Below are 27933 nucleotides of genomic sequence, written 5' to 3'. Positions count from 1 at the left end.
AAGATTCTCTCCCTCTCCCTCTGCCCCTCTCGTGCTCACATGTGCACACGTGCGCACGCTCACTCACTCTTGAAAAAAAATTTTTTTGAAGGCCTTCAAAACTGACTTTAAGAGAGAAAAATGAATGTATCCCCTCACTGTGTCAGAAAGCTCTAACCAAGTTTACACCATGTGCCAAGCACTGCAGTGGGCTCTACACAGAAACACAACAGAAGGTAATGCCAGGACCTGAGCAGATGAGTGGCGAGCAGAGGGGACCCCAGAAAGGTTTCCTGGAGAGCGTCAGCGCAGGTGAAACAGAGTGCGCATGTTCGGCTTGGATTTCGTGAGCGCCACAGGCCCTCGCTGACACCAGCACTCAACAGAGTGGACAGAAATTATTTCTGTGGACAGAAATAATCCAAATACTCAGCAGTGAGGGAATCATTGAATAAACCACTGGAGCTTGAATATGGTGGAATAGCACGCCCGACACTTTAAAAATCTGAGGTAGAAAAACGGTATGTCCTCACATGCACGACTCTACAAAATATATACCTAAGAGGAAAAAGCAAACCATTCATAAAACTGCCTAATGTAAGTAATTTTTTTCTGGTTTTAACTTTTTATTATGAGAATTTTAAAGACACAAAATTAGAGAGAACAGGATAATAAACCCTTATGTACCAATCTTTAACATTTATCAGCTTATGGTCAATTCTGTTTCTTCTTTTTATCCCTACCTCAATTATTTTGGAGAAAATCCCATACACAATATTATTTATATTAGTTTATATTATATCATAGCATACTATTGTATGTTAGGATGTATCTTTTAAAGATCTTTAAAAATACCATTATCATAAAATATGGGTAAATTTTAAAATTTATTGTAAATGTGGGTATATGCCTAAAATGCTTTCTGAAAGGAAATACTTAAAAAAGATGGTGGCCATCGCTGGAGAAAGGGTCTAGAGTGAGGAACCGTGGAGACTTTACTGTTCATTTAATACCATTAACACTTAACATTTGCCTACAACAGAAAGTGCCGTGCCTGGAAGAGCACCGAAAGGCCGCCGAGGCGGGAGGAAGTCCGTGAGGCCTTACTGGCGCCACTGAAAACAGGAAGTGGAGTTTGGATAGGAGATACTCAAGGAGTCCTTTATGTAGATTCAAACACTAGCAGGTGACAGTGTCTATCAGCGATAGGATATGAATCCTCTCAATGGGTAAAAAGTAATAGCTGTGAACTCAGTAACATTACCAGACATAATTATGCTTCCAGTAATGTGCGGGTCCAGACATTCAGGAGACGAAATGGACTCATCTCAACCTCCCTACTGCCATATCCAGCTACAGAAGGCTCATGAAATCCATCATTTAAAGCACCGCAATTTTAAAGGGCACTTCAAAAACACTTTTTTTAAAAACAATTTAATGTCTTCACTGTCTCCTTCTCTTTTCCTTATCTACAGTCCTTGTAATTTCTGTGCCTTATAGGTTGCAAAAATGTTATTTCCTTCCGTGGTGGCACTATCTGTTATATTTACAGCACGTTAAGGTAATCTTGGAACCCACTAGGATAGTTGCCGGGCTGCAGGGTTATGTTAGAGAAATAAGCCTTTGTGAGTGCTTATTTATATTGAATTTAGCTCCAACAAAGTGCTCCACGTGTCGTTGTTGTTTTTAATGTTTTATTTATTTCTGAGAGAGAGTGTGCGAGCAGAGCAGGGCAGGGGCAGAGAGAGAGAGAGGGAACAGAGGATCCGTGCTGACAGCAGAGAGCCTGATGTGGGGCTTGAACTCATGAACCATGAGTTCACGGCCTAAGCCAAAGTCAGATGCTTAATCAACTGAGAGCCTCCAGATGCTCCACATGTTTTAATCTTAAAATCAGTGTAATGGGGAAGCTATGAGAAGATGATGGAAAGTAGCTGGCTTTTAGAACCCTGTTCATTTCTGTCCCAGTTGTGACTCTCTGACAAACCCTAAGATGTTACAGATACAGACAAAAGTCGAGAAAGACTGGTCTCAATTAGACTAGCTCAAATCCTGAACTTCTGAATGTCTAAAAACAACAGCAACAAACAACAACACCTTCTTACTTTAAAACATCACATGAACAAGGCTAATAAAATGTTTCCCAGTAAAGGTCAAAGGGAAATGTCTATAATGAATAGGCTTTTAAATTTTTTAAACTTCTAACTTTTCATTAGTTCGAGCTTAAATAAGTTCCAAGAACTTTAAAATAGTTGGTTTTTATAATCAGGTTATATGCTGTCCCCTGCAACTGCATTTCTTTTATTATTTTGCTTAACAAAACCCAGCATTTCTAGACAGCACATAGAAATAGTTCACCTAAGCACAGGTGGTATGATTTCTAAACAGATGATGTTTTACTATGCTTAACACCAAGGACCCATTTCTTTTACAAAAATGCTTACCAGGTCAAACAACTTACGTAAGAAGTGAAATGAAACCATTGAGAAATCTAGCAATATTTTGCACACCAACTGCCTAATTTTACCCCAAGAAGCTGATGTTCTTTTCCGCCCGCAAATGACTTTTCTCGGTCTGACTAGAGATTAATTCCATCAACAACTGAAAACACCAAAAGAAAGTGTCACCACAGCCTGTACCCTTCCCGGCGGTACCTGTTTCATCCGGGGAACTGGGTGAGGCGCTGTCCTGGGACAGTGTCGTCCAGCTGGACTCCTCATCGCTTGGTGCCAGGTTCTGGATCCGGTGCAGGGCGCAGTCGGTTTTGGCCCCCGTTTTGGGATGATCTTTCTTGGTCTCTGGGCTGGATGACACAGTGGCCACTTGACCGTCTTCGGGGCTGAACTGGGCTTTGTTTGGTTTCTGTGGGAGTGCTTCACCATTCCCGATGACGGTGGAGGCCTGGTCCTGGCCCGGCTGGGGCTTCTCTTCCACACCCCCGTGCTCGTTGCCTAAGTTCTGCTCTAATTCTCTGGTTGAGGTTTCCAGGTCTGCATAGTAATTTAGGAAGCTCTTGGTTCTCCTGGGTTGGGAGGGTAAAATTTCACAGCCTGAGGAATCGCGTGGGTGGGGCTCTTTGCCCTCTAACTTCTCAGAAGTTATGTTGATGACTGCAGTGGGGCTGACATTTTTGTTGGGGTCCTGCTGCCCTTGTTCTGCAGCCTTCCGGAGCTGGTTCTCGCCATTTTTCACCAGCTTGATGTTGGCAGAGCCGTTTCCCAGCAGAGGCTGTGCAGCTGGGTCGGAGAGGCCCATTGCCACCTGGATGTTAGTTAGTGCATATTTTTTCCTGCATTTGGGGGGTGTGCTGTTCTTGGTTTCCGTGTGTTTTATTTCAGCATTCAACAGTTCATTGTGGGAGGAACGGAGATTAAGGGTATTTGGTGGTGTGGCTGGACTGTTCCGATTCGTGATGTCTGTGGTTCCGCTGCTGGCCATAAACACTGCCAAAGTGTCTACACCTGAGTCAGCTGGAAAAAAGAAAACTAGTCATTAGCTGCCTGGCAGGATTAAACTGCTTAGCATACAGAGTGAGCAGACATTTTTATATAAAAAATTGAAAGAATTAATCCTTCCATTGCATACCTCCTTATAGAATTGACTCATTTTCCTCTTTATTTTCAGTGTTCACTCATACATTAAATAGGAACAAATAAAAGCCTTAATGTAGACACACGAAATCCAATTTATAGAAAAGCTGAGAGGTCAGAGGGTCCAAATTTTACTTAGAATCTCCCTCTTGAATTCATATAAAAGCATTTTCTGCGGTGATTGGTCTTCATTTTTTGCAACCTTAAAAATCACGCTCTTCTAAACATTTACACCGCATTTCTATTCTGCAGTTCCTTTGGGCAACAACAACAAAAAAAGTTGCTGAAAAATCCTCTGGGGCTCTAGCTTTCTTAGTTAACCTGAAAGGTTACCATTCAATGATGTACCCATACATCTAAGGTAATTTTTCTCAACCATGTTTAGAAATTGTGTTCTGGATGCCTGGAAAAATCAAATCTCCGTTGTAGTTTGCTAATATCTTTGTGAATATTTTTGACCTGGGCTTAGTGTTTGTACTAAACAGAAATTTTGGAGAAATGGCCCAGTTGCTGGGGAATGTACACACACATAAAACTATTACTAATAAGGTAGCATTGAGCCTTTGGCTACTGATGTGTTAGAGCTCCCAAAGGAGTCTGAATATATTCCACTGAATTAAAACACAGACTCAGCTGTTTGCAGTCACCATGTGCCCTTGCAGGACTCCTAGGAAACTACCTGACAGTTGCATTTATCTCAAATATTGTTCATACCATCTGTGATTTATTCCATGTGTCTCTTGCAAGGAAGAAAGAAAGGTTTCTCGGACTGGAAGGGAATAAAATTCATCATCAAGAATTCCTAAGGTTTCACATTTCTCAGTCTATGAAGAATGACTCCCTTCTTATCTGATCCTTTGTCCTCCACAGAGACCTCAGTGACTTTACACCAGCAGATGAACCAAAGCAACAGCTCTGGTTCATGGGGTTACAGAAAGGAGTTTTTGTTTTTTAAAGATTAGATTCTTAGTGATGTTTTATTGCTTATAAGCTAGAAACACAGAGGCCAGCCGAGAAGGGAAAAGTGGAAACACAGAAGAAGAACAGACGAATAAGACAGAATCCAGGTGACAAGAGGAAGGACCACAGCGGATGTGAGAGTCAGCCTTGGCCAAGACAAGGGATACTTCTTCACATGAGAAGGAAGGAAAGGGAGTAAGGATGGGGACAGGCCCATATACTATTGCAGTGACATAAAACCGAGGAAAAGCAAAACTGACAGCCTCAATTTTCTCTGTGAAAGTAAAGTCTTCCCCTGAGGGGAAGCAGGGTAGGGGAACATAAGGAGAGGAACAGAGTCCAGAAAAGTCATGTGGGAGAAACACAGAGTTGGTGACTTTCTAAAAGAAATTTGAGGTTTGATGGCATAAGAACAGACACACAGATCAATGGAACAGACCAGAGAGCCCAGAAATAAACCCATGCATCTATGGTCAATTAACTTATGACAAAGGAGCCAAGAATAAGCAATTGGGAAAGGACAGTCTCTTCAATACAATGGTGTTGGGAAAAGTGGACGGCCACATGCAAAAGAATGAACCTGGACCATGACCTTATCTCATACACAAACATTAACTCAAACTGGATTAAAGACTTGAACCTAAAACCATAAAACTCCTAGAAGAAAACAGGCAGTAAGCTCCTTGACATGGGTCTTGGCAATGGTTTTTTGGATTTGACACCAAAAGTGAAGCAACAAAAACAAAAATAAACAAGTGGGACTACATCAACCCCCAAATCTTCTGCACAACAAAGGAAACCATCAACAAAATGAAAAGGCAACCTAGAGAACGGGAGGGAAAAACAAAGAAACAGTCACAGAGGGGGATGTGATCAAGGTGGCAGGAGTGGGGAAGTGAGCAGATGAGGAATGCTCTCTGGTTGTGGCCCAGAGGGCAGGGAATAGAGTTGGGAAGAGGGTGGAGAGCTGGGAGGAAAAGGCGGAGGAATCAGAGATCTCCAAAAGGTCAGGGAACAGGAGTCACAGGAGCAAGGAAATGTTCTCAACCCCAGCCGCACGCAACCCCTGGGGAGCTTTTAAAACATACAGAAGGCTAGGGGCGCTTGGGTGGCTCAGCTGGTTGAGCATCTGACTCTGGAGTTCTTCTCAGGTCATGATCTCACAGTTCATGGGATCGAGCTCTGCACGGGGCTCTGCACTGACAGCGTAGAGCCTGCTCGGGATTCTTTCTCCCTCTCTCCCTGTCCCTCCCCCAGTCTTGTGCTCACGTGTGTGTGCAACTCTCACCTCTCTCTCACACAATAAATAAACAAACAAACAAACTTTGTTAAAAAAAGGCTAAGCCCACCCCTAAAGACACCCTCAAAGGCCGTGATTCAATCAGTCTGGGAATGGGCACAGTGGGGGTAATAAAATGTTCTCTGGGTGACTCCAATGTATGGCCAAGGCTTAGAACCACTGGAACAAGGAAGTGAGAGGTTTGGAAGAAAAAGATGACATATATCCAAGTTAATGATTTCAGAGGCACTTGGAACACTGATCACGCCTGCCACGTTCCTTGTCCTTGCACACATTCTCAGCATCCTTCCCTCCTGTCTGGAAAAATTCTACTTTACCTTTAAGATTCAAGGTAGCTATCACCTCTTTGTGAAGCATCTTCTTGCTCCTCCAGGCAGATTCAAGGGCTCCTTCTCCTACACTCCCAAACCCTCATCAACTTGTCTCTATATAGCATCATTCACCCTGCTTTAGACTTCCAGCAACCAGACCAGCAGTGTAGTACACAGTAGGTACTCATTAGAAGTTTATGGAATCATCGAACAAAATCGAAAAAAACAAAACAAAACAAAACAAAAAAACAACCAAGTGTTTTGTTAACATCTCAAGAAATGTTTACATTAGAAGCTTATCTTTACTCAAGCTTTTATCCCATGTAACAGCTAAACACGATTTAAAATAAAATCTTTTAGGGGCACCTGGGCAGCTCCGTCACTTAAGTGTCCAACTCTTGATTTCAGCTCAGGTCATGATCTCACAGTTGGTGAGATCAAGCCCCGTGTCGGGCTCTGTGCTGACAGTGCAGAGCCTGCTTGGGATTCTGTCTCCCTCTCTCTGACCCTCCCCTGCTCACTCCCTATCTCGCTCTCAAAATAAATGAATGAATAAATGAATGAATGAATCTTAAAATAAAATATTTCAATATTCTATCCAGACCAACTTATTTTGCTCCTCAGTCTTGGCTCAAGAAAATTCGTGCTCAATTCTGCTGTAACTCTCTAAAGAAGAAAAGGCTATTTAGAGTCAAAAGTCTGTTTTGTGACCCAGAACAGACTGGTAGACTTCTCTGCCAGACATGATTTCTCATCAGCTGTCACCCTACTAGCTCAAAGTTGTACGTGCTTTGGCCTGAACAGCATTCAGGCCCAGCTGAGGCTCTCGTGCACACGGCACAGCGCTCCGGTCACCACTGTGACCCCCGGTACCTATTTCCGGGCCTTCCTCTGTTTCCTCTCTTCCTCATATTTACCACCTGCATCAGTAGTAACAATGAACAGAAGAGAATCACGTATGATGGGAAACAGCAACACGATAGTAATATAAATGTTAAAAATTATGGAGAAAAACTAGCGCTCTGTGGATATAAACGTGAAAAGATGACTATGTTCCTCTCCTATCCTAGGACCACTCTCTCGCACCTACCTTTTGCTCCATCTGTTCTACACGTAGGACATTTTAGCCTGCTTTCCCCAATACTAATACTATACTGAGACTCAAAAGTCAGTGCCATTCAAGGCACTTCCATTTACCTTTGCCTGATTTTACTATAGATTCGAGATCAAAAACTAATTTGTCTAATATTCCCTTTAATTTGGGGGGGAGGGGTGGTGTGTGGACGGAGTTAAATCCACCAACACATGGGCTAGGCCCTAAGTGAGAATTCAAGACATTGCTACTCTACATTTTCCAGACTGGAAACACTGAAACAGCCCTCCATGAGTTTCTTACCTACTGAATTCTGCCAATTTTCCTGGAAGTGTTTCTCCAGGAAATCGGGTTGTCCCTTCCCACCTCCTCCACACCTGCTTTCAGGCCCTCATCATCACTTATCAGTTCCTTCTAAATCTCTAAGCATAATGGCTCTGCAGTCTACTCTGACACATTTTGCCCTGTATCATTCTAAGAACAAACTGATCACATAGCCCTCCTGCTTAAAAACATCTACTGGCTCCCTACTGTTCAAATTCAGCTCACTCTACACAAGCCACCTCAAATTCTCCTATGCTAGTCTCCAATCTGCCCTTCCAGTCCCATCTCTTGCCACTGCACCTCCCCATGTTTTCTACACCACAGCCACAATCTACCTTCCTGACAATGCCAACCCCTTCTCAAGTTCCCCCTCTGCACAGAGTCTGTTTCCTCTGCCCTGGAATGTTCTTTGTCCTCCTCTCTCCTAGCCCCACCCTAGACCCCCGCCTGAAAGCTCCTTTATAAATCCTTCAAAACACGGCTCCTTTAGCCTTTCTCTGATCCCTATACACAATGATGGCTGCCGTCCCTCTGTGCTAGCGATGTCACAGGCTGTTCGTATCAGTACTTCCATACTGTAAATGTCAACTGAGATGTCTATCTCTCCTTCTAAACTGTAAGTTCCCTGAGGGTGGTGACTCTTTTGTTCATTTTTTAGGATAGGTTTATTGAGATATAATTTACATGTCACAAAGCTCACTTTTAATGTACAATTCAGGGGTGTTTAGCATATTCACAGAGTTGTACATACATCACTACAATCTAATGGCAGAATTCTGTTACCAGCCCAAAAAGAAACCCTCCACTCAGCAGTCACCCTCTATTTCTCTCCCCACCCCCCCCCCCGACCCCCGCCCCGGCCCAGCCCCTGGCAACCACTAATCTACTTTCTGTCCTTATAGCCTTCCCTTTTCTAGACAGTTCACATAAACAGAATCATACGACACGTGGTCTTTTGTGACTGGCTTTCCTCACTTAGTGTGTCGGGGTTCATCCATGTTGTAGTATGTATCAGTGCTTTATTCCTTTTTATGGCCAAATCATAATCCATTGTATCAACAGACCACATTTCGTTTATCTATTTACCAGTTAATGAACATTTGGGTTGTTTCTACATTTTAGCTATTACAAATAATGCTGCTACAAACATTCATGTACAAGCTTTTGTGTGAACATGTTTTTAATTCTTCTGGGTGTACATTCAGGAGCAGAACGGCCAATTATATTTATATTATATTGCTGGTTATATAATGAAATACACTTGACCTTTGAGGACTTTTGACTGCTGTCCAAAGCAGCTGCACCAGTTTACATTCCCATCAGCAGTGTATGAAGGTTCCAATTTCTCCACAACCTCCCCAACACTCATTTCTGTGTCTTTCTTAAGATGGCCATCCAAGTAGGTATGAAGTGGCACCTCACTGTCGTTTTGCTTTGCATCTCCCCTTCATTTAAAAATTTTCCGAACCTCCAGTACCTTTCGCAAAACCTGGCATGTAAGAGTACTCAACAAATGTCTGATTCATTAACCCATTCACCCATTCGTTAACTAAATATCCATCGAGCATCTGCTATGTGCAAGTTGCTCTTCTCAAGGCCATGAACATCACAGTGCACGACATAAGCAAAATGAATGAGGACTGGATAAGCCAATGCCAGTAACCCTGAGACTCTTCAGTACAGAAGTGGTTCTGCTTCTCCTGGATTTCTGGTGGTTGGACGGGGCCCCAAGACTTTGCCATCACTTCTACATCTATTCATCATGCTGTTATGAAGCTCCACGTCAATTCAGGAGGATCATTTCCTATCCTAGAGCTAGGTGTAAGCTGAGTTCAGAGTGTGACAAGAGCTAATATTATTACTGCCATCGCTCTGCATCCACATGGAGAAACATCTGTTACAGCCTGGCATGGATGTCTCCTTATCTGGTACCAGCCCCACAATTTTTCTTGGGGAATCAACCTTTCTACATGCTAATTCTTTCATTAAACAGAACTTCTGGTGTGCATGACCATGCAGTAGATACGGTTCTAACTGCTAAGGTTACAGCAGCGAGCAAACCGGACAAAATAAAAACACCTACTTTCATGCAGCTTAGGTCCTACGGGTTCAGCCCACGTGTTTCAGGCAGAGATAACGCTGCCCCATACTTCATGGAGGGCACGGCCCAGGCCCAGCCAGTCAGAGTAGCAAATCCCCATGGCTATGGTGACTGGCTCAAGGAAAAGCATGCAACCCACACAAAGCTAATCCTAAGACTGTTGCCGGAATGATCAGAGGAGGGGTGCTCTTTTTCTTGAACTGGAAGATATAAGTCTAGAACTTCAAGGGGTCACCATGAAGAGGCAAACTGAGTTAGCATGAACTTAACAAATGAGCAAGCAGATCTGTAAGATGGAGAGAAAGGAGGAAGCTCTAACGACAGTGTTGGAATCCCTAAAACGAGACATACTTGAAACATGATGCCTCTAGACTTCTCGGGAATTAAAATCAATCGATTGGAGTGTGTGTGCTTAAACCACTTTAAACTGGCCTTCTCCTTTTAGGAATTCAAAAAAAAAAACACCTTAGTTAATTAACAGAGTATTTTTTATGAGACCTAAAAAAAATTAGGTAAGCCAGCATTACTCAAATTCCACGATCAACAAAGCTTTCCTGAACCCCAGAGTCACAAAGATCCCAGCACGGAGATGTAACCCCGTAACTTGGATGACGTCCTAATTCAAACTCATGCTGGAATCTGTACTTAAGCCTACCCGCTCCGCTTTCTCTTTTCTGAGACCTCTAAGCATCTGTCAAAGAAAAATTTTGTCAGTAATGACAGGAAACTCCTCTCCGTAACCTGCCGCTCTCCCTCTGCTCCCATGACACGCTTATAAAATTGGAAATTGACAAATGGGCCCCAGGAAACCCAATGTTGGCCCCGCTCTTCAGTGAAACTTCACAGCTTCTTCATCTTTCTGCTGCACAATTTTATTTCCACTGAGGAGTTAACAGCAATACTTCTACCCTGAGGAATGTTGCCTTTTGAACTAGACTTCTAAGTAGTAAGGAAATGAAATAACTCAGATTTTTTTTTTCTTTTAGGAAGGAGAGGCAAAATAAAGCTGGTTTCCTGAAATTACTCATGAAAGTAAACTCTCAATGTGACAAAAATGATAAGAACCTCTCTATGAACAAAAGAGGTAAAGGTTATGAGGAGGCAGCTTGGGTCATGGAGATCACAGGATTAGAACCTTGATAGTTTCTAAAGCCAAAGGAGCAGCTTCCCACAGCCGATTCACAGGGCAACTTCCCCGGGCTCCTAGGATAAAAGGAAGATTTCAACAGCCAGGTCTTACCCACCTAAAAGTTTCCCATGCCCACTCAACTTAATTGCCTGAGGACTCACTTTGTTAAAAATCCCCAGTGGAACCGAGGAGACTCAAGAGAGATGTACCAGATACTTTTCTTCAAGAAACTCAGTCAGGGGTGCCTGGGTAGCTCAGTCGGTTGAGCAACTGACTTCAGCTCAGGTCATGATCTCATGGCTCGTGGGTTTGAGACCCACGTCGGGCTCTGTGCTGACAGCTCAGAGCCTGGTGCCTGCTTCGGATTCTGTGTCTCCCTCTGTCTCTGCCCCTCCCCAACTTGTGCTCGCTCTCTCTCTCTCTCTCTCTCTCAAAATTAAACATTAAAAAAATTTTTTTTTTAAAAGTCAGAAAAGGCAATGAGAAGATAAAGTTATTAAACAGACTCACAATGGCTAAAGTAGGCAGAGAGACTTATGAGAAAACGGTATTTGCACAGGAAAGAGGTTAAAGGAAGGTACTCCCCAAAACAATCACAGCTAAGCTGGGTCTTAAACAGTAGGTAGGAGTCCGGCAGTGGATCAAGGTGAGAAAGGCACTGCAGATGAGGGAAAACCTGGCATTCCAATATCACCGCTGGCAAATGTGAAGATTAGTCATTTTGGAAACACAAATCACAATGTGTGTATTCAAATAAGAATTATGACCTTCAAAGCAGCCACACTGAGACAGTATATGCTTATCCCAAGGATATTTTTCCTTCTCAATTTCTAAGCCATTTTCATTGTTTAGAAAAGCCTCAACGTCTTTGAAAGATTAATGTATTTTGTAAATATAGCTCTAGACTTTTATGACCAACTCCGATGAATGTGGTCAATGATCACGCTTAGGAATACTGGTTTAGGTGGGAAAAAGCAGGTGAGTGATAAAGTAATGACCCAGGAACTGAAAAGCTGGGCCTCAAGTGAATTCCAACAGGGAGCATGATACAATGGCAGACTCCTTGACTACGCCGCCAGCTGAGACCTCCTGCAAAGGGACTCCTGAGTTGAATCCTGAAGGTTCAACAGGGATTCTTCCAGGCAGATAATGGCATATGTTCTGGGGTATGTTTATTTTTTAAAAGGTTCCTTGTTGGGGCAGCTGGGTGGCTCAGTCAGTTAAGCATCTGACTTTGGCTCAGGTCACGATCTCAACGGTTAGTGGAATCGAGCCTGTGTTGGGCTCTGCGCTGGCAGTGTGAAACCTGCTCGGGATTCTCTCTCCCTTTCTCTCTCTCTCTGTACCCCTCCCCCTATTTGTGCGCGCTCTCTCTCAAAATAAATAAACATTTAAAAAAAAAAAAAAAAAAAAAAGATTCCCTCTAGTCATAGCTCCCGGGAGTCAGGAAATGGGATAGAAGGCTACCTTGTCCCAGTTATTGGTCCAGATCTTCCCAAATTAGCTGCCATCTGAATTTTCAAGTAAAAAAATGACTGGAATCTATACTCCACTGAAATAAGAATACTGCTTTCCTTGTAAAATGTGTCGCATCCTATACCATTGCATGATAGTAGTAGCTGCCATTAAAAAACTGTGCTGGGTAACAGGGTCATTATCTCTTATATAACTACCGATGAATAAAAACAATTTGAGTACCATTAGGAAGAATGAATACACTAGCATAATAAAATATAAGTGACAATTAGAAATTCCTAATAGTTATTTGATTAGTTTACTTCCATTTAGAAGAAAACACATCATTTTATATACTTGCTACTTTGTTCTTACAGTTTCCATACTGAGCCTATGTTGCAATGCATTAAAAGATTTTAAATATTGAAGAAGTCCTAGAAGGATCATTCTCAACAATTTAAACTGTATTTTTTTTAAAAGGACACATGTATTTGCCATGATTTTCCAAAATTAATATGCCTATTCAAACATGTATTTACAAGAAAATCTACTCCCTGCCCCTAAATTATCACAGTATGATTAGATGGCCTCTAAAAATTAGCTCTGAGTTCCTAATTTTCCTGTGTGAATTTAGGTTTTTGACTGTTTTGTATAAAAAGGATACTACCTGTCACTCATACACCTCTACTGAGCTTAGTGTTTATTCTATTATGTTTTATTTTAGTTCTCTGTTGAAACAGATCATGCAGTGTTATGTAAGAGAGAAAACAGCTCGGATGTACATAAGGAGTTTAACTACAGAACTGAGGGACTTTAATAGCTATTTGTCCATAATTTAAATCTACTTACTTAAAAACTCAGAATTTACAGAGTGGTTTGTATCCTAACCAATATGGATTCTGTCAGATTCATCTTTCACTTGCAATCCTATCCTATGTTTAATTCAAACTATTATCGAGAGGCATCTGGGTGGCTCAGTCGGTTAAGCGTCCGACTTCGGCTCAGGTCATGATCTCACAGTTTGTGGGTTTGAGCCCTGCGTTGGGCTCTGTGCTGACAGCTCAGAACCTGGAGCCTGCTTCAGATTTTGTGTCTCCCTCTCTCTGCCCTCCCTGTTTGTGCTCTGTCTCTCTCTCTCTCTCTCAAAAATAAACAAACACTAAAAAAAAAAAAAAAAAAAAAAGACAAAATGTTATCGGAATTGCTTCTTCCTTATTACACTACTGTGAGGCTAAGAATTAAATCCCACACCACACTGTGTGTGGACTAGCATCCATCATAACACAAAGAAACGGATATACAATAAAATTATGGTGGTTTTCTTAAGGCCTGAATTTAACTAGCATAGATCAAGGAGAATACTGAATCGGGGAGCTCTATTCTAGACAAACCCAACAATGGCCAAGATGCTGTTTATGGAGACTCACCACCGACACTTCATTGTTCATACGTAACTGTTCACAGGCTATCAAGTACAATGCTAGATGGCAAAATTTGACATAGTTTTAGTTTCCTGTTATAATCAACTAAAATATTTTTACATTATGCTATTACTAGAGTCATGCAATTATTACACGAATACAGGTAGGTCCAATTGATTCTTCTATCTTATTTTAACAATCCACTTTTCCACTACATGAGTGAACGATAAAAAGCAAACGTCATTTTAGCAAACCATGTTTAACATCAAAACAACCATCTATCATAGATATTTGTTAAAATTTTAATATTCAACTGCTTCTCTGCATTGAAAAACATGGAAGTGTGTCTGACCTGGAAGTACTTCTGACATGGATCACTGGACGCCAGCAGTGGAGCAGGAAATAAGTTATAATTTGAAATCTGAAAAGAGGGATCATTTGAGAAATTAAAACCCAAATAACAAAGCATAAAAGAAAAAAAGCATAGCATTGAAAATTCTTCCAAAAGCTGTCAAAAATGTTAATTTTTGGCAGATAATATCAAAATTTGTGTTTATTTATAGTTGATCACAACACATTTGACTGAAATTTGAATTTCTGCTCAACCACATTTTCCATGAACATTTCTTGAGATTTTTTTTTCCCATGCCAGGCTAGAGTTATCATCTATCTATCTATCTATCTATCTATCTATCTATCTATCTACCTACGTGTCTCAACTTTCCAATGCTTTTTCTCATTAAAAACACACAATTCAGAAGGCAGTAGGGAAAAAACTAGTACATTTCACCACATAAGAATCTAAACATTCTGTTTGGGAATAAAAAGTGACTATAAATACAACAGAGACAAAAAAAAAACTGAAAAAAAAATAATACTATGACTAAAAGGGCTAATTTCATTTATACAGAAAGATTACCTTGAAATTATTAAGAAAAACATAAACAAGCCTATAGGAAAATAAGCAAAGAACAGGACAAGTCCCCAGAGAAACACAAATATCCAATAAACACATAAATAACTAACCTCACTCAAAAGTAAAGAAAATGCACATTTAAATAACAAGGACTCATTGGTTGTCCTCTACTGGCCTGCAAAGATTAAGAAGCTTTATAACACATAACCTAAAACAACAACACTGGAAAAAGGAATTTTCAAAACTTGCCAATGGGATTAAAATCCGGCAAAACTTTTTGAAGGGCCATTTAGAAATATCTGAGCAAATTTAAAATGCATGGACCCCACTGTACAGCAACTGCATTTTTGAGAATTGATTTTACAGATAAACTTACATGGACTCTTGTTCTAAAAGCAAAAGATCAGTAACTAACTGTTCTTCAGTGGACATCTGGTTCATTAAATTATGATACATCCGTACAAAAGAGTACCGTGCCGCTATTAGGAAAAACAAAGTGGATCTACATGAACGGATATGAAAGGGTCTCAAGACATAGCACTATGAGATGAATAACATGCACAGCAGGGCAAAATCGCATTTGAGTAAAAATCTGAAAAGCCTATACATATATATATGCAAGTAAATACATACATACATACACACATCATACACACATACACACACACACACACACACACACACACACACACACACACACACACACACACACACACCAAGCATCTACACAGAAAATTTCTTAAAGGAATAGAAAAAGAACTAGACACAGTGGTAAACTGCCAGTTTACCAAATTAGATATATAATAAGGAAAACTGAAAACAGACCTTGTTTTCAATGAGCTGCTATCAGGAATATCACTTGGAATGATAATCTATTATATTAATTCAAATGAAGATACTGTAAGATTCCATTTATATAAAGTACAAAAACAGGAAAAACTTATCTATGTCAGGACAGTGGTTTACCCTGGAGGGCAGGAAAAAGGGAGAAGCAGGAGGGCAGCCTCTGGGACGTTATGATACTAAGCGCTGTTCCTTGATCTGGATAATGGAAGCTCACCAAGCTCTACCCTCACGTGCAAAATTCTGTATGCTCATTATAGTTCTGTGAGATGTTTCGTGAAAAAGTCAAATGCTGGCGGTTTTCTAAAGCATTATTCAAATTGTACAACTTTATATTGTGAAGACTAAAGTCTACTCTAACCTTTCCAAACTAGTAACCTTTAATGGGCATTACCCCCAACTTTATGATTCAGATAATGACCTGACAACTTGGTCTACTGACCCACAATACATTTTTAATTATATTTCCACATATTGTGTGTAAGGCTCATTACTCTGGTATAATTAAAAGGGTGGGTTTATTTTAAATTGTCCTGAAACAGCAAAACATGCTGCCTTTATGTACCTTTGCTTTTGTCCTATGCCTTTCTCAGCTCCTGAAAAGTATTTTACAATTTTCTTTTTTTTTTTAAGTTTTTGTCTTCAGTGCACCTTAAGTTATAAGTAGAGACAGATGTGAAGTGACAGCTATTTTAAGAAAATGAATATCAATAAACAGAGAAAAAGCTAAGAAGAGGCATACTTAGAGGAGTAAAAAGGCTTGAACAAACGCTAAGAATCTGCATACTTTTCAGTGCATCTAATCTTTAAAATAAAAAAAAAATATTCCTTCTTCCCAACTTGAAACAAACTCCAACTTCTATAAAGGTATGAACTGACATTCAGATAATCACTTCATATTTTAAATGGTCCTCTGCTATTATTATCTGACCAACATTTATTCCATATGTGCATGGGTTATGCTAGGAGCGGGGGATACTTCAGTGATGAAAACACCATTCCCCACTCTCATGGAACTTATAGACAGACCAGTCAGGAAGATGGACATTAATCACAAAATTATTCACATCGGTGTATAAGAAAAAGAATATTAGACTGGAGAATCAGGATACAGTTACCCGAGAAAGTATAATTTAAGTTGCAATTTGAGGACTAAACAGGATTTAGCTGAGTAAACATTATACACCTACCACATGCAAGGCATTCCCTGGCCCCAGGAATACACAAACATGCAGAGTTTCCCTGGGCATTTATATCCTTGATGAATAAACCTAAACGAGCAACGGTTTCCAGTGACTTTGTGGAATGGGCTAATTCTGCATAAAGAATAACCTGAAAAATATAAAAGCACTCAAGTATGTTTTCTTTTAATTTTTTTAAATTTTTATTTATTTTTGAGAGAAAGAGTGTGACTGGGGGAGAGGCAGAGAGAGAGAGGGAGACATAGAATTCAAAGCAGGCTCCAGGCTCCGTGCTGCCAGCACAAGAGCCTGACGTGGGGCTCAAGCTCACAGACTGTGAGATCATGTCTTGAGGCGAAGTCTGCTGCTTAACTGACTGAGCCACCCACGCACCCCAAGTATGGTTTCAAGAATAATCTGTAGCTGGGCTGTCCAACATGGTAGCCACTAGAAGCAACAGAAGTTAGTAACACTGGAAAGGTGACTAGTGCATCTAAGGGATGCCTGATTTTATTTAATTATAATTAATTTAAATCTAAACTTAGAAAGTGACACTTGATTCTTCAAGGAAACTTCTTGGGTAGGTGAATCTACTTTTTCAACAATATAGTTTATGAAATCTAATACAGATCGAGTATTTCTACTGAAATTCTGCATCCCGGTTGGGTACTAGAAGCGTAAAACACACTGATTTTGAAGACTTGGCATGAAAAAAAGTAAAATATCTCACTAGTAATTTTAAAATATTGATTACATGTTGAAATGATATTTTGGATAGACTGAATTAAATAAAACATATTGTTAAAATTAATTTTGCCCTGATTCATTACTTACTAAAATTTTTTAAACGTATGTTTATTTTTGAGAGAGTGAGAGAGAGAGTGAGAGTGAGAGTGAGAGAGAGAGAGAGAGAGAGAGAGAGAGAGAGAGAGAGAGAGAAAGAGAGAGAGCGCAAGGGAGATACAGAATCCAAACCAGGCTTCAGACTCTGAGCTGTCAGCACAGAGCCCGACGAAGGGCTCAGAACCACAAACTGTGAGATCATGACCTGAGCAGAACTTGGATGCTTAACCGACTGAGCCACCCAGGTGCCCTTTGCCCTTTTTTTTTTTTTTTTTTGGAATTGTGGTTACTAGAGAATTCCGAATTACATATATGGCTCACATTACTTTTCTGTTGGAGAAGCACTGATCTAGGGAATGCAGACAGAGTTTGAGACAATGCCCTAGTCAAAGTATTATTTACCTTTTCCATAAAAGCAAAGACAGGCAGAAATGTCACCTCAGCTGTAAAGCGAGGGAAGGTCTGCTAGCATTCAGAACAAGTGTCTCTGCTTCCACAAAATCACATACTGAGTTCAAAGACACAGAGACCTGCGTAGGCCACTACAAGCTCCACGTTAAGAATACAGCTGTGATTTTATTTTTTAAGTTTATTTATTTGAGAGAGAGAGAGAGAGAGAGAGAGTGAGCACAAGAGGGGGAGGGGCAGAGACAGGGAGAGACAGAATCCCAAGCAGGTTCCTTCTGCACTGCCAGTGCAGGGCCCAATGTGGGGCTTGAACTCGTGAACCGTGAGATCACAACCTGAGCCGAGATCAAGAGTCAGATGCCCAACCAACTGAGCCATCCAGGCGCCCCAATACAGCTGAGGTCTTAAAGCATAAAACTATGTAAGTGAAACAATCTAGTAACCAGAGTTTCCCTTTCAGCAGCGTTTTCACGTGTCCCATTAATGAAAATCCATAACACTCATATGCTTTGTGATAATGCCACGAAAGCCCAAAAAATGTCCAAAAGGACCACAGAAGAACGTCCCGAAGCAGAAATCATGGAAGCACTATTAAACAAATGAATAAGTATATAAGTTAAATACCCACTTGTATTTGGTTCAGTATGAGATTATATGCTTTTTTCCCATGGGATATAAATAAATTCAAATTTTTATATATACCTCACCTTTTCCTGTCATAACAATCCAAACCTCAATGTCTTCATTTTTGTCAATATAATACGCCCCTGACCAAGAATGCCATCTCTCACACTAATCATGCCCTTAGTGTGTTCCACTTGTGTTACTGATTATTCTTTTTATTTGTGATACTGTGTTTGTAATTTAGAATAAAAACTTTTTCCCCTTATTTTTATTGTATATTTTATCTTTTCTTAATTACACACGGTACCTATGAGGTTTCAAGTAGGGAAGAGATGATACAATCAAATTGAATAATTTGAGGTGGGTTTAATTTAGTTACTATTCAAAAAAGGTCGGCAGGGTAGGAAAACCATAAGGGGTAATGCAGACTCCAGAAGCAGCAAGAGCAAGTCACCATCCTTGTCTGAGGGATGAGAAAACTGTGGGCAGAGAGGGCACTGCCCAACACAACTACCATCTGCAATGAGGGAGTCCCAGCCAGCTTTCAGCAACCCTGAATAAAACTGGGATCTTTTCCTGCTCTCACTGCCTGATCTTTTTAACTATAAGGTTGAGAAACTATTCCTAAGTAAGCTAAAGTTATGGGTAATATTTCTTTTTCCAAGAAAAAAATGAAAACTTCCTTGTGTTCATCCATTTAGATACAGCTTAAGTACTGCATCCTTGATAAAATTTTCTTTGAACTACCTGATTGTTTTTTTTAATGCTTATTTATTTGGTGGAGGGCAGAGACAGAGGGGGAGAATCCCAACCCAACCTCTAGAATAAAGTTCTTTTAACCCTTGACAATCTAATACCCAATTGATTCTAGAACCTCTCATTTACTTAAATCCTGCGTTGCCTTCAAAGAGTTACTTTCCTGAAAACTCTAACCCACTGTAATCTGACCAGAAACAATCCCTTGCTATCACAAGTTATTTTGTAAGGTCCCTTTACTATCTTGAAGTGGAATTCATAGATAAGTAAACTATATATACACATGAATTCCAGAAAAGGAGAAATAAAAGGAGAGATACAATTCAATAAGCAAATCTCAGGCCCAACTACACTAGCAATCATGATCTATGGGTAGATTGCTGTGAGTGCAACAACTATAAATACAAACTGAGCCAGGCATGTGCTGTGTTGTCAACCCAGAAATCATGATCTGCACTGCTGTCAATAACAGCAATTTCAAAACGCTGAACAACTCTAAGAAAATTCCAAAAAATGTTAAATACAAGTCATCTAACAATTAGAAGGACTTTCCACTTCTAGAATATGTAGTGTATATTAAAGCCATAAAAAATACTTTAGAACTTCTAGGCTCTTGCAATTATAAACACGCTGTTTGCCTACCTGAGTATTTGGTACAGTGTTCATAGGCTTTGCAGAGTGAAATATTCTTTGTTATACAGGGTGCCCTGGTCTCCACCCAGAAATGCAAGTAGGGGGCCTCCTTCCACAGTCCCTAAGGGGCGCTGCGCTGTAGACACTTCCAGCCTCCCCAGCTGTGAAAATTATAACATCAGCCCAGAGTTATCTCTCCACTTCCTAACTCTGACACTGAGGTCCTATATGATCTTGAACCAGTACTTCAGGTCTGAAGCACATCTTATTCAACTGCAAATCGTGGTTACCATCCATCTGACAGTTACTACGAGGATCAAATGAGATACACCAGGTTGCCTGCCTGCTTTGCTTAGTGCCTGGCAGATATTATTTTTTCTTACACATATGACCTCTTTTCTCAACAAGGCTGTAAGCTTTCTGAAAGAAAGGGAGGTGTCCTAGGGATCTTTGCATACCCATTGTAAGTGTTCGGCAAACTTTGGTGGCCCACATCTTCTTTCTTCCCTCCCTGCCCTGTCCTGCCCTCTGTGAAAATGTTCATAAATAATAAACGGAGTCCAAGAATGGAGCGAAGAACTACAATTATAATGGGAACTTTCTTTCTGCCATTACTGAAGTCATTACTGTAACCTGCCAAGCATAGGAAGGGCTGTCAAAAAACTGTCGCTTAACCCTCCTGAAAATATACAAGGTTGGATTCGTTGATAAATACTTTTAAAGTAGACATTGCACTCTAGGATGGGACCTATCTCTAAATTCATACTGATTCAATTATCCTTTAAGGTTTCAAATGTTTTTCCCTAAAGAACTTTAATCTCTATTTTCAGATCTATAATTTGGAACAGCTGCATCAGATGACTCCACAGTCGAACTCTGAAAAATCCTTTAAATTGCCTACTGCATACAATACACACAGTTTCCATTAAACAACTAAAGTGTGTAAAGTTTTGTGATGCATACATAATGAAGAGTATTTAGTAAGTATATGCATATGCAAAATTTTATTTTTAGTATTTTGTATTTCCACAGAGAAGTAGAGGTGTGGCATACCATATTTCACTCAATGAAAATAACTTGATTTTTTAAAAAAAGTTTTGAGATATGATTACTAGTAACAATTTCTTGCCATCCACATACCTGGGAGCTATATTATCTACTGTTAAGAATCACTGTTCTGGAAAAGCCTAAATTCTCCACTTACATAACTTAAAATAGAAAAAAAGTTCTCAGCAATAAAGATGCAGGGACTAATCCTATCTCTAATGTCCATATCTTACACAAAAACCCGTAAGGACACTGATTTGTGATTCTAGCTCTTTATCTTACTTGATTCGGTGTTCTCAGTGCCAGATTTTAAAACCAATTCCAAGAACACTATCAAAAAATATGCGCAAAGAAAACTCTGTTTCCTGGAATGTATCCCAGGGGGGAAAATACCAAAATTGGAAAAGAAATACTTTTAAAACAGAATAAAGGTAGACTTTTCCATTTATGAATTACCTTTATAACTCTTAACAATATTTTTTTAAATGAAGCAAAAGCTTTATGATTCCTCCGCAAATATATTTGACCCCCATTTTTCACACTTCAAAGGCATGACACCTGCAGTTTAGAAATAACAGCAATATTTAATGCTTCTAAGAAGTACCAATTCAAAATATGCTGCTGGATGGCTTTGGAGGGTGGACTGCATCAATGGCCTCAATTAACACCTCTCTGTATCCTTTCCCTCTGCCCCCTAACTTTGTAGCCCCTTCCCACTGACTATGGCCTAGCTGTGTGGCTTGCTCTGGTCATTAGGAGGTTGGCAAATAGAATGATACAGGAGCTTGAAAAGCATGGCCCACTTCCAGCCTCTTGAAAAACGATTAAGATCTGTGCTACTGCCATGAGAACACATCCACGTTGGCCTCTCGGAAGGATGCTGGAGTCTTAGGTAAGATAGATGAATCCTCTTGGCCGAGGCCATCTTAGACCGGCCTAAGCCAGCTGCTCATCAAACACGTGGAAGAGTGTTGCCAAGGGCTGCATGCTGGGCCTGCAGCTAACTGCAGGACCATGAGAGAGCCCAGCAGATACCGTGAACATCCCTCGGCCATCCTGTAGATACCAACGGCTATTGCTGAAGCTACTGAATTTTGCGGTGGTTCATCATGCAACATTACTGTGGTAATAGATAAATGATACATGAATTATACCCACAACAGTCAAAATGAGATAACAGGAGAGCCGTTGGGATTAAACCTCAATCAATCCAGGGCAGGTATGCTGCTGTGTGAGGATCCCACTGTGGGGAACCAAGTTCTTCCCTGCCCTCCCTGGGTTACACAGGAATGTCTTGATCAATACAGGCTTCATCTTTGGTCTCTCCCGTTGTTCATACACAACACACAACCATGTACACTCAGCATGTCAGAGTACCCTGTGATGGCAAATTTTAGGGATGTGTCATAAGGTCATACTAGAAGCATTATTTCTACTAGGAACAAAATCAGAAACAAAAAAACAATAGGAAACTGAATTACATCTCTACGGTGGAGTATTATGCATTATTTAAAAGTGAGGAGGGGCGCCTGGGTGGCTCAGTCGGTTGGGCGTCCGACTTGGGCTCAGGTCATGATCTCGCGGTCCGTGAGTTCGAGCCCCGCGTCAGGCTCTGTGCTGACAGCTCAGAGCCTAGAGCCTGTTTCAGATTCTGTGTCTCCCTCTCTCTCTGACCCTCCCCCGTTCATGCTCTGTCTCTCTGTCTCAAAAATAAATAAACGTAAAAAAATAAAAATAAAAATAAAAAAATAAAAGTGAGGATGTTCTATATATAGTTATCTAGAAAGATCTCTATTAAGTATTATTGAACAAAAAAAACTAGCTATAAAACAGTGTGATGAGTATACTGGCATTACATACACAGTACTTTTAACTTTTCCGTATGTTTGAAAATTGTCATAATGAAAAGTTAAAATAAAGGTAGCAGGCATAGTGTCATTCTTTCATAAATTTAAAAAAAGTCTTTTTGTGGTAAAATAAAACACATTTAGAAAATTACACAAAACAAATAGTTTATTAGTTATTATAAAGAAAACACTCTTACAACTACCACCCAGATCAAAAAAAAGACTTTTCTAGCCACCCCAGAAGGCCCTCCATGAACTTCTTCCATTGTTCCAAAAGTAAACAAACCTATCTTGAACTTACAGTAATTATTTCCTTGCTTTTCTTTATTATTTCATTACCCCACTGTATGACCTTGGTCAATATAGTCAATTCTTTCCCATTTTTAAAAATTTCATAGGTCTTTTAAGTTACATGTAATTTATGTCCCCCTCCATCTTTTTCTTTACCTTACAATTTATTCATTAAAAAACCCAGATCTGAGTAAGTCATGGCATGAAAGGTACAGCATAGGAAATACAGCCAATGGTACTGTTATAGCTCTGTATGGTGACAGATGGCAGCTAGACTTATGGTGAGCATACCATAATAGAGAGACCTGTCAAACTGCTATGTTGTACACCCGAAACTAATATAACGCTGCATGTCACCTCTACTTCAATTTTAAAAATTAAAAAAAAAAAAAAAAAATCGGGGCCAGATGAGCTATGGAGTTTCCACAGTATGGATTCTGCTGACTGCATACTCACAATACAAGTGAACACGTTGCACTGTCCTCTGAATTTCCTGCAAATTGGCAGCTGGATTCAGAGGCTTGAAAAAATTGAGAAAAAATTGAGATTCAATCCATTTGGTGGGATGCTCTTTCATCAGGAAGCACATAATATCTGGTTTTCACCGATTTCTAATGTTTGCAGTCATTGTCACTCACCGTTTGGATCCATTAAATAAACAGAGATTGAAAAAATGGTAATATTTTAATTCTCTCATTTCATTTTCATTTGTTGAGTGGAAAAATTTTAGGAGATTCTTCCCATCATCTACTACATGGTTATCCAGTAGTCAGTTCACATAAGAAAGGCAGGATAAATACTTGACTCTTTTCTGACTACTTTCAAGGTTAACAAATTGGTGTTCCATTAACCTCAGATGGTAACCAATAATTTTTTTTTCATATCATGAGAGGTCATGGATTTAAACATATTCACAACCCTCATTTCTGAACCTCAAATCGTCCCAGTTTTTACCACTAGGATCATCTTTAGGTTGGCTCTTGAGTCCTTCTGACATGGCCCCAATCTTTGATAGCTTCCTTGCTACTGCCTAGGGATATTACAGGCTCATCTTCTCTTTCCCTGGTTATTTTTGGTGTTGAAAGCTCACTCTTCAGGATATTTCTTAGGAAGAGCTCATAGGAACAATATTTCCTCCCATGACTTCTTGCATGTTAATAATGGTTGGTGTTCTTTATACTTGAAGGTCAATTTTCCTAGGCTTAAAAAATACAGGCTCACATCTTTTCTTTGAGTGCCGTAAATATGTTATTCCATTCTTCTTCTGGCATAAAGTGTTTCTGTCAGAAAGTCTGAGAACAACCTAATTCTGTTGTTTTTCTCTTTTTGTCTACATACCCAAAGGACCTTTTCTCTTGTTTTGGTTTTTTTTAAGGCAGTATGTTTACTAGATTATCTTGACATGGGTTGTTCTAGGTTGATATTCTAAAATACATGGTTTACTCTTTTTTTTTTTTAAGTTTACTTATTTTGAGAGAGAGAGAGAGAGAGCAAGAGAGAGCGAGCGAGCAGGGGAGATACAGAGAAGCAGAGAGAGAATCCCAAACAGGCTCCACACTATCAGCACAGAGCCCAATGCAGGGCTTGAACTCACTAACCATGAGATTATGACCTGAGCCGAAACCAAGAGTTGGACACTTAACCAACTAAGCCACCCAGGCACCCCGTTTCTGAATTTTTCTAATTCAGATATATGCTGTTCTTTCTCGCCTTATATAATTTTGAAAATAATCCTTTTACTCTCTTTTGAAATAGTATACTTTAATTTTTTAAAGCATGTCTTTTTTGGCATGCTTTCATTGTCCATAAGAATATTATTCTGTTCCTTTTTTTTTTTAAATAGTATGTTTGTATGGGATGTAGTAATCTTGCTAGTGTTCTGTACTTCTATAAAATTTTATAAAAGTACAGAACACTAGCAAGATTACATCCCATAAACTCACTATGAAAAGAGAAAGAATAAGGAACAGAGTGATATCCTTACAATGAAACCATGCCAAAAAGACATGCTTTTAAAAATTCAAATATAATATACTATTTCAAAAGAGGGTAAAAGATTATTTTCAAATTATATAAGACATAAAAGAACTGCACACATCTGAATTAGAAACATATATGTATGTATGTGTGTGTGTGTATATATATATATATATATACACACACACATATAACACATATATAATTTACATAGTCTCTGTTTTATTACCTTTCCCTCCCCTATTTGCAAAGCTCTATGAAGGCAAGGACTACCTCTGTTTCACTCATCAGTATATTCCTAATGTCTGGCAGATGGCAGATGTTCAATAAATAGTCCATGAAGGAATGTATAGAATAGTTCACTAAAATGTTAACAGCAGTAATCTCTGGGTGGCAGGATTTAGAAAAATGTCTTCCAAACCTTTGTGTGTTGCTGATTTGGGTAAATTCTTTTATGAGTGAAGCATTTTCATATTCAGAGCAAAGAGTTATTTATTGTCAATGTGAAAGAAGGAAAGTTTGTACATGAAACTCTCTATGTACATAATATACATTGAAAGGAGGGAAGGAAAGAAGGAAGGAAGGAAAGAAGGAAGGAAGGAAAGAAGGGAGGAAAGAAGGGAGGAAAGGAGGAGTAACCCCATCTCCCCATCCCTCCCACCCCCTCACTGCATATGACTTCTATTCATAAAGGAAGCCTCTGGCGTCAGAGGTGATAAAGCTTAGTTTTACTAAGAAAGACTAGGTTTAGAGTTGGTGAAAAGGAAGACAGCAACCACCCATCTGCCTTCCATGCTATATTTGACAAGATTTTACTCTGCAGCTCAGAAAACATGTTAATAGGACTTCTTGTGGTGGAGAGGAAGGGATTAAAAAAGCAAAGAACCTTGTTGTGATAGTTTGGCACTATATCGAAAATGGCACACAGTGCCTGCAATTCATGGAACAAAGATAACATCTTTTCATAAAATCTGCACTCCAAGACATCCCAGATACACAACCAAGAAATGCCGATGGCAGTGACGTAAAAGCACCAAACAGAACAATCCCAAACAAGAACGAGATGAAGCCTTAATTTGCTTAACTGGGCCTTCATATATCTATTAGAGAAAACATAAGAGATGAACTGCCTCATAAAACAGATGGTCTTCTCCAGCTCCCCCTTTAAAAAAAAAAAAAAAAAGATAATTAAAGGAAACGAAAGAGTAAGGATCTTGTTAAATTGGCTAAGGAAAATGATTTCATTTGAAGTAGAACGCATGAGTTTTTGGAGAAAGGATTTCAAGTTTTCCCTCGGAGCTAACACAGGTCATTTGGCAAAGCCTACCTGAGAAGCAGAAGGCCCTCCTAGGGCAAAAGCCTCCTAGACAGCAGGGAACATCCTGGCAGGCCCCATTAAGAAGCAAAGAGAAAGGCTGAGGGGTAACATGGCCTTGTTGAAAGAGCACTGGATAGGGAGTCAGGACATATGAAATCTGACTTCTTGATTCGTGAGTCCAAGGAACCTACTTCACTTAGTCACTTTTTAATTTTTCTTAGAGAAACCCATTATTCATTCCCCTGTCCTATCTTGGTAAGAATAAATGAGATAATGAGAAAAATCTGTATAACGAAGACTACAAGTGCAAAATTGTTAGTTTATACTGGAATTCTGTTTCTTTGCTAGATATAAACTCCACTGTGCAGTACTGTTGTACGTTAAAAATCGGAGGGAAGGGAAATGAGGGTCCAGGTACTCGGAACCCAACAGAAGATGACTATGTCCACGTCTGTTCTTTAAGCTCTAAGACACTTTCTTGAGGAGAAGGAGAAGCAGATAAAAGCATACCCCGGGGCTCCTGGGTGGCTCAGTCAGATAAACACCTAACTCCTGATCTCGGCTCAGGTCATGATCTCACAGGTCCGTGGGTTTGAGCTCCACACTGGGCTTTGCACTGGCAGCGCAGAGCCTGCTTGGGATTCTCTCTCTCTCTCACTCTCTGCAACCCCGCCCCCCCCCCCCCGCTTGTGCACTCTCTCTCTTTCTCTCTCTCTCTAAATAAATAGTTTTTTTTAAGTATACCTCAAAACAACTCAAAATTCTATGCCAGATTCTTTTTTTTTTTTTTTAATGTTTACTTATTTATTTTGAGAGAGAGAGAGCACATGCATGCAAGCGGGAGAGGGGCAGAGAGAGAGGGAGAGAGAGAATCCCAAGCACGTTCTGCACTGTCAGCACAGAGCCTGACAGAGGGCTCAAACCCACGAACCGTGAGATCAAGACCTGAGCCAAAAATCAAGAGTCGGACACTCAACTGAGCCACCCAGGCACCCCCCCCCATGCCAGATTCTTTTTTTTTTTTTAATTTTTTTTTTTTTTTTAGCGTTTATTTATTTTTGAGACAGAGAGAGACAGAGCATGAACGGGGGAGGGTCAGAGAGAGGGAGACACAGAATCCGAAACAGGCTCCAGGCTCTGAGCTGTCAGCACAGAGCCCGACGCGGGGCTCGAACTCACGGATCGTGAGACCATGACCTGAGCTGAAGTCGGCCGCTTAACCGACTGAGCCACCCAGGCACCCCCTCCATGCCACATTCTTAACTGAGACAATGATAGGAGCCAGGAGTCTTTTATGGTCTTGGCTGGGATTCATCCAAGAAAGGGCATTGCCCCCAAATGTCACCAAAAATGACATAATGCCTACTGAACCTGAGTTTTTGACCAAAGCCTAGCAGATAATATTAAGCCCTGGGTAATAGTAACTATTGTTGAAGGCTTCTTCTGGGCTAAATAAACATAAACAGTGTGCTCAGTTTCTCTCAGGTCTGACAAGCCCTAAGAGATAGACACCATTTTTCTCATTTTACACAGACACGGACGTAAGGCAAGGCTGAGAAACCTGCAAAACATCAGATGGCTCAGAA

The 27933-nt window shown here is 40.2% G+C and overlaps 1 protein-coding gene across 9 annotated transcripts in view; it reads right to left on the bottom strand.

Annotated features, from left to right (window-relative positions):
• Positions 1-27933, bottom strand: part of APBB2 (amyloid beta precursor protein binding family B member 2) — a 382950-nt gene that overhangs the window by 188286 nt on the left and 166731 nt on the right. For 7 of the 9 annotated variants that reach the window (XM_042984641.1, XM_042984639.1, XM_042984645.1 and 4 more), the window contains exon 5: positions 2634-3449. In XM_042984641.1, the coding sequence (XP_042840575.1) occupies positions 2634-3449 (816 nt within the window). Of the gene's footprint in view, positions 1-2633; positions 3450-14015; positions 14085-27933 lie in introns of all 9 variants that reach the window. The other 2 variants (XM_042984643.1, XM_042984644.1) reach the window with 1 other exon arrangement.

Source organism: Panthera tigris, chromosome B1 (assembly GCF_018350195.1).
Source record: "Panthera tigris isolate Pti1 chromosome B1, P.tigris_Pti1_mat1.1, whole genome shotgun sequence".
In the NCBI taxonomy this organism is placed as follows: domain Eukaryota; kingdom Metazoa; phylum Chordata; class Mammalia; order Carnivora; family Felidae; genus Panthera; species Panthera tigris.
This window is presented reverse-complemented; position numbering and strand designations above follow the sequence as displayed.